The sequence below is a fragment of the Atta colombica genome, unplaced genomic scaffold (assembly GCF_001594045.1).
Source record: "Atta colombica isolate Treedump-2 unplaced genomic scaffold, Acol1.0 scaffold45, whole genome shotgun sequence".
Lineage (NCBI taxonomy): Eukaryota > Metazoa > Arthropoda > Insecta > Hymenoptera > Formicidae > Atta > Atta colombica.
Window position 1 is genome coordinate 332,628 of NW_017259534.1, and position 7,639 is coordinate 340,266.

General features: G+C 32.5%; 2 protein-coding genes across 2 annotated transcripts; both read right to left on the minus strand.

Moving 5' to 3' along the window:
- Window positions 1-1,428: 1,428 nt before the first annotated feature.
- Window positions 1,429-4,004, minus strand: LOC108691262. Its single transcript, XM_018198933.1, has 2 exons — window positions 3,602-4,004; window positions 1,429-1,760 (listed from the first exon to the last, which is right to left on the minus strand). The coding sequence occupies exons 1-2, from the start codon at window positions 3,972-3,974 to the stop codon at window positions 1,429-1,431; spliced, it is 705 nt and encodes a 234-aa protein (XP_018054422.1). The 5' UTR covers window positions 3,975-4,004.
- Window positions 4,005-5,112: 1,108 nt separating this feature from the next.
- On the minus strand, window positions 5,113-7,386 carry LOC108691261. Its single transcript, XM_018198931.1, has 3 exons — window positions 7,094-7,386; window positions 6,271-6,456; window positions 5,113-5,599 (listed from the first exon to the last, which is right to left on the minus strand). The coding sequence occupies exons 1-3, from the start codon at window positions 7,302-7,304 to the stop codon at window positions 5,232-5,234; spliced, it is 765 nt and encodes a 254-aa protein (XP_018054420.1). The 5' UTR covers window positions 7,305-7,386; the 3' UTR covers window positions 5,113-5,231.
- Window positions 7,387-7,639: the final 253 nt, after the last annotated feature.

Below are 7,639 nucleotides of genomic sequence, written 5' to 3' on the forward strand. Positions count from 1 at the left end.
TATAAGAATGTAATGGTTATATAATAATCATATAATGAAAGAGAATAAAATTTTTTCATTGAAATATCGCAAATTTTATTTTTGAAAATATATTTTGTTATTGAAAAATTTATTTATTTTTATTCTACTCTCATTTTAAATATGTGAAACTAAATTTTTATGAAAAATCATATTAAAAATTTAAAAACAAAGAAATTTTTTTATACAATCCTACATTTGTAATTTGACGACTCGTGGCATATATAATAAAATATTTGTATTACCCTACAACAAAGGTTTATATAACAATATTCTCAAATTTATTAATAAATTTTATAAAATTTAATAATAAATAGTATTATATTAGACTTTTTAGAATCCTAATATTTTTTTGCATATTTCAATTATTATTAATTATTACCGTGATAAACAAAGTCTCAGTTGTTCGATAATATAAATGAATAATTTAAACAAATTGAATTGTAAAATTGTAGGTAATATTTTATTAAAATAAAATTTGAATATAAAATCGTACATAAAAAGAATGTATTTACTACTACTTGCAAAGTGTCTGCGACTTATAAATGTATTGTTAAAAAAAGAATGCCTAAGCATCGGTCAATCAGATCTCTTGCGTTCTCTTTCATGTTCGTCACTTCTCGACAGTGCTGGTCTCTCAAACAGCCTATATATACCCGTTCACTCTTCCACTCCTCTCGAGCGACTCGACTAATCACAACCGATGCCGTTATTTCAGTCCCTACCACGAAGACCATGGTCATATCTACTGATAGAAGTAGAGAACCACGTGGAGGCATTGACACACTGACCTTGATACGTGTGAAACATTGAGGGAGAACTCGGCAGACCAATCACAGCGACAATCCGCTTTCCTACTTTGCTCCCGACATAGTAACCTCATTTCCTTCCTCTTCCTAGTTTCCCCACCTTGATCTCCGGTCTTTCTACACTTCTCCCACCCACGCAATATCATTCTATCTTTTCTCCGTCCATGAACCTCCATCTAGGTCATTAGCCTTCTCGTCTGACCGACAGAATAACCTGCTTACGACTATAAATTTATATGTATGTGTATACATAGCTCTCTTTCTCGATATTTATTTATTTACAAATTGTAATCCTTGTCACAAATAATCCTTATTATTGATGTCTTCAGGATAACGCATGTGTATTTAGATCGAGCCTTAATAAAATATGACAGAGTTTGGCAATTTACCAATGTCGCATTGATAAGACGTTTCTAAGAGTACGTCAATGTTACGATAATACAAAGTATCCAATAATTTCTGATATCTCACAATGAACAAGACAAAATTTTATGAAAAGATGATTTATTTTATTTTACAAAGCGAGCATACGCAGCTACGCAATAAATAGATAAATAAATAAATAAATTAATGATTATGATGACAAAGGAAACATTGCATTTTATGGAATGTCATGATATGGATAATGTTCGCCATTGTATTCCGGTGCCCAGCCTTTGTAAGGTTGATTGACCTCTTCTTCTGACCTGTGCCAGTGATCATGATGAATTTCGTGTGGCCTTACAATTCCGTAGGAAACTCTTGCTGGTGGAGGTGGTGTAACAAGGGCCTTCAAAGCTACTGCGCCAGAAATCAAGAGCGACATAAGACCCGCGCCTAAGCCCTTCAAACCTATCAGAGCGATCATGCTAATTACGATAGGTAGAACGATTATTGCTTTTAGCTTCAGCAAAATCAAAAGTGGCATAATCATCCTCTTCAATTTTGTGCGTGCTGTAAACATATATAATTATCTTGTAAGTAAGAGCATTCCTTAAAATGTTTAGTTGATGAATGTATATCTATAATAGTGTTTAATAAAAGGAAATATGTAAAAAACACTACTCAGATATCGAATTATAATGTGAATCTTACTATATATAAAATTTGTAATACCGAATCATATATAAAATTTGTATTTTATATATATATATATATATATATATATATATATATATAAATGCAGAGCACAATTAATATAAAAAAATGATATCAATAATCATAGAACACATGGATGTGTGTGAACGAAGATTTCTAAAAGTTTATGATGGACGTTTATCATCCAATCTACTTTCTTCGAACGCGCGACACTCTCGTTCAAGGTCCTTCTTAGACATCTTCTCGCGGTAGCCGTTCCAGAAACCCGGAATCCCACCAGATCTACCAAATGGTAACCCACTTTAGTCTCCCACCTCCGGCATTTGTTTTCGCGAATATGGTAGAAGTGGAACGCATTGCTGTAGCTTTCTACGTATGAAAATCTTCCATTCCAGTCGCTCTCACATCTCTCTCTCTCTCAATAGTTATTAATAAACGTTTATGCGTACTCGAATTTTCTAGTGTTTTTGCGAAAAAAAGTTTTTTTCTAAATATGTGAGTAGAAAATTTTGAGAGAATTTTATTAAATATGAGAAAAACGATAAACTACATAAACGCTAGAAAGAGATATATAGAGGATGCGTAAATGGTATTTCGGCCACGATCGAATTGAAAAGAAAGATACAAGTTACACTTTCTAGCCAATGAATCTTGAGATTCATGAGCTACTTAAATCCCATTGGCAGGGCTTTAGAAAGGCGAGGCACTATAAGTTTGCGCCCATTGAATGATGTATTCATATCAGATCGGAACGTTAGAGAAGAACAAGAAACTTTTGTTAGATCCAAGTATTAGATCTAACACAAATCTGACGAGGATTTAACAAGAATTTTTAACAATAATGTTATTATCGGAACTTAGTTTTAAAAATGTTATTAAAAACTTAATTGTAAAAATTCTTGTGGAAGAAAAGTATAAATTTAATATGTACGTTTAAAAGAAAGAAGCGTAAGATCGATCTACAAATTAATTTATAGATATAAAAAATATATTAAATATTTATTTCAATATTTATTTAAATATTTATTTCGTATTTATTTCAATTTATATAAATATTAAAGAGAATTTATGTTGTATATTATGTTGATCTATAAAAATGCAGCATGTAATATTAAATAATATGTTTAATATAGATTGAATCTTATAAACTTAATGAATTAATACTTGAGTACTTGTACTTAAAAGTATTTTCAAAAATTTTGAAATATTTTTAAATCATAGAAACATGATAATCCCTACGAGAGAGAGAGAGAGAGAGAGAGAGAGAGAGAGAGAGAGAGAGAGAGAGAGAGAGAGAGAAAGAGAGAGAGAGAGAGAGAAAGAGAGAGAGAGAGAGAGATGTTTATTATAATATTTTATATAGTGAAGATTTTAATATCTCCCTCTCCCTTTAAATATTTTATATTTTATGAAAAATGATTGCTTTTTTAACTTAGTGAAACTATTTTTAAAAAAATGTAATTTTGTATAGAATTTATGGAATTTAAAGATAAGTATTTCAAATGACCTTGCCATTACTAGCAAATTTCCTCAAATTATTTTAATCACAATCTCGTTATGCAAATTCACAAAAACTTGAAAAAAACGCTCTAGTTACTGCTAATTTACAAATTTGACAGCATTGTTCTATCCAAATACAAAACAATCAGTTCCGTTTTAAAAATTCAATTTATAATTTTTTGTAATGCATCGTTTACCTTCGGATGTTCCACGTGCCAAGCTTCTGAGTTCTATATCGATGTTTCTTTGACCAAGAGCGCGTGCAAATAAACCAGCAGTTGAGGCATCATTAGGAAGATTAATTTGAACTTTTCGACTTCTCAGGAATTTTTCGATCCTGCTTACGAGCGGATCCGTGCTCTCTTCTGATAGTTCCCCATCCTCTGCAACCTTTTCCAGGGTTATTACATCGCCGTAAACATCAATGGTGTCCTTTCTGTTGATTTCGTCCATCGCTTTCATGAGCTTCTCTTCTAAATGTTCCAAACTGTTTCCATCTTCCTGGCCTGAACCAGCTATCACCAACGTCAGCAATTGCAACGCTAAGAGGATGGTTACTTTGGTCTTCATAGTTACGAAATGCTATATAGCGTGACTCCGAAGAAGCGTTTTTGACTGTTTGCCCCCAGGGACATTTTTCTTTTATATGAACAATCGACTAGTGGTGGGGCCATATTGAACCATTTGGCAAGCAACGTGCAAGGGCAGTAGTGTCAAGAATTTTAATTCTGCCGACTCTCTGAAGAACTGAACATGCAATGCACAAGAATCGCGTGACGAAGAATACGTCGACTCAAGCAAATTTCCCTTTTACTTTCAGAATTTTACTATCTAACCTAGGAAATGTCTTAAGTTTTTCAGGCTAAAAAGTCTTTTTTAATAAAAAAAATAATTATAAATAATTATAAAGTTTTATAAAAGTAAGTTTTTGTAAAAGTAATAATTAAAGTTTTCTGTAATAAAATTGAATTAAATTTCAAAAATATTGCATTTTATTGCTCAGATATTTTTCTTTTAATATATATTACGTTTTTTTGAATAAATATATTGTAAAAAAGAAATCTATTTCAATTAAGAAATTTCTAATTAATTTACATATATCTACAGTTTATTTGCATCACGTATACATACAATAGTCTGTAAGTCTGACTTTAAGCAATTATCATCTCCTATGTTTACGATCAGCGTACATCATCAACGCCTTCTTACACACAGTTTAGTGAAAATTAGATTTCCGTGTCTCTTGGTGACACGGCATGGTATGTAAAACTTGTGTCCCAAATCATGCAGTCATCGGAAGCCGCTTAAACAAGAGAAATGGAACGAGCGACAGAAGTGACGGTCAAAGCGAAAGAAAGACCGAAGAAAAGAAGTGGGAGTGTAAATGACCTGTAGGAATGCTCATATACGATTGGAATCGGATATGAGCTCAGCCGACTACAATTGCGTGCCGAAAGTTGTCAATATTTCGTCTTAGCAAAAACTAATCACGTACAAGGTTTTTCTATGCATTGTGTTGATCGAATCTTATTGTGACAATAATTTCTCCAAATTAGAAATTTTATTCTGATTTAATTTCACAAGAGTGGAAACAAAGAATTTTCTACAAATATTTTTTCTGGAATAATAAATAATTTATTAAGTACAAACAATTTAATTGTTTAATACATACAATTAACCAATAATTTATTTAATTGATAAATTACATTATGATGTACATATAAATACTATAATATAGTCGTAGGTGGGTCCAATGGCCTCGAAAAAGTTTTTTGGCTCCGTGAGATATGGCTTCTAAGTTTCTCCATGGCAGATAACAAAAATATCTTAATTATTCGATACGGCATTCGGTACGTGAGCAGGATATGCCAAATTTTGGGCGTCCATTTTCGAATCAGCGTTCAAGTTTCTGTAATATCCTTGTTGCTGGGATCCACTTCCAGCGGACCAACTTCCAGCACCGTAGTCATACAAAGGAGGTCCAGGATTTTTATTAAAGAAACCACCCACATTGCTACCGCTAAAAAGCTTCTGCATTATCACGTAACCGGTAGCAAGTAAGGCGAGTTTACCGAAGATTAAAGCTTTCACAGTTAGCAGACCTAAGCCAAAAAGCAAGAGCGGTGCAAGTGCGAAGATCTTGAGACCCGCTGCAGCAATCAATGGCAGAAATACTTTCTTGATCTTGGCGCGTCCTAATTATAAGAAAATAAATTAACATAATTAGTTATAGAAGTTATTATGAGATTATAAAATCGATATAAAAAAATGCATCAATAATATAAAAATATTAAAGTTAAGCTTAATTATTTAAAGATATAAATTATGTAATTATGTAAAGATATAAAATTCATATTTTAATAAATGTAAAAATATCGATATGAGCTTAATATTAAGCTTACAATATTAATCAGAATCTTTATGTCCAATCTTTTGATATATTATATGAAGATATTTAAATTAATAATTTTATGCCTTTCGAACACATCAATAATACTAATTATCGATATTTGGAAGATGTAAAAATTAAGTAATTAATGAAAGTGTGTGTGAAATTAATGGGGATGTTATATTTTATTTTTAACAATACAATTATGAATTACTCAAATATTTTAAAATACATTTGAGATGGAAAGCGAAACATTTTTTCTTGAAGAACGAGTTTACTCGGAACAGGTTCAGACGTCAGCGTCATACATATAGATATCACGGAGGTGAAAGGCATGCTGAGATGCTTATTCGTTTATACTCATGACGTCGCGAATCCGTAACGTTAATCGAATAGACATAATCAAGGAAAGGTGAACGATTGCGTAACTGAGATACTTAGTGAGTACTTAGTGAAGGTAAAAGGAATAAGACTTACCTTCAGTGAGGGCGCGAGAAATTGAACCTTCGGGTATGTCAAATTTCAAACTATGGCTCTTCGTAAAAGAGACAACGGAATCGTACAACATATTCAAAAGTTTTATCATTCTATCGGTATTCTCGCGTGGTAGTTCATTCATGATTTCCTTTTCGTTCATTTCTAAATTCCTGCTAAAGCGCTCCACTATAACAATGTTTTTAAGCAAGAAAAATATTTATCAATTGTTAACGTAATTATTATCTCTTTCAAATTATTACAAGAATATAATTTCATCAAGTGCGTTTAAAAGCAAATATAGCTAATTTCTTTAAAATTACAACATATTCTTCAATATTTTTATAATTTGTATTATATTAATTCAGAGTAATATATAATATTTGTTATATCTTATAGTGTATAAATAACAGTTGTAAATCTGCGCAGAAAGAATGCTATAGTTGCCACAACCAGAAATAATGATAATTTTCGTCCATCAATAAATTTGGTTGTAATAAATGTAAGATGGACATAATAGCCACAACTATTACTATTATGTCAATTTTACGGTTATCACAATCTATCAGTACTATAATTCTTGTAAACCAAAAAATTGATGGGCATCTTTTGGTCGCAGCAACCATAGCCGTTTCTCCGTGTAATATCATTTAAACTTAATATTAGCCCTAATAGCTTTATTTAACACTTTTTCGGGATACATCCTGAAGATGTTCTTAGGATGTTTTTTTTATGTTCTCAGGATGTCGTTTTGGCGTAGAGTATATATGGTTAAATTTTTTTTTTAAATATATGTAATATATATGTAATAAATACAAGAACTTACTTGGGATATCTCGTACGAAAGTCACACCATCGATGATTTCGATGTTGCTCGATCGAGCCGCTCTATTAAGAACACCGATAGTCTTCACGAACATGCAGCTGAAGAACGCATTGTCGTATTCCGCACAATTCAAATTCTGAGATGGCTGTACGTCTGTAGGTCCTGCTGCAGTATACGCAGCAAGAAGTACTAGCGTCAGAAATTTGTTCATCTTCTCGTCGTCTAATCACGTCGTCACGGAATGGAATACAGAGAGGCAGTGGTCGAAGACGAAGCAAACTACTCCCCGGAAAATTTTCGGAACAAAGTGTGACCTGGCCCTGCGGCGCTTGAATCTTTATAGGTGTGCACCATGTAGGACCCTCCTCGGTATCCCCACTCTGGATGAAACGACGACGAGACGTATGACGACAAGAAACGATGAGACGAACGACTCATCATTGCAGGTAAATGCCGTCAGCCACCTCCCCAGAGAACTTTCTTCGATAATTTTTAAACAAACGAATGACTACATGGAGAGACGTCACCGTTTGGGCGGACCTAGAA

What these genes read in the sequence shown, in the direction of transcription:
- LOC108691262 (XM_018198933.1), bottom strand. Translation starts at nt 3,974, where the DNA reads ATGAAGACCAAAGTAACCATCCTCTTAGCGTTGCAATTGCTGACGTTG. An exon ending in GGCACGTGGAACATCCGAAG is followed by an intron (nt 1,761 to 3,601) that starts GTAAACGATGCA and finishes ATATGTTTACAG; the next exon opens with CACGCACAAAATTGAAGAGG.
- LOC108691261 (XM_018198931.1), bottom strand. Translation starts at nt 7,304, where the DNA reads ATGAACAAATTTCTGACGCTAGTACTTCTTGCTGCGTATACTGCAGCA. An exon ending in TTTCGTACGAGATATCCCAA is followed by an intron (nt 6,457 to 7,093) that starts GTAAGTTCTTGT and finishes ACATTGTTATAG; the next exon opens with TGGAGCGCTTTAGCAGGAAT. An exon ending in TTCTCGCGCCCTCACTGAAG is followed by an intron (nt 5,600 to 6,270) that starts GTAAGTCTTATT and finishes TCTTATAATTAG; the next exon opens with GACGCGCCAAGATCAAGAAA.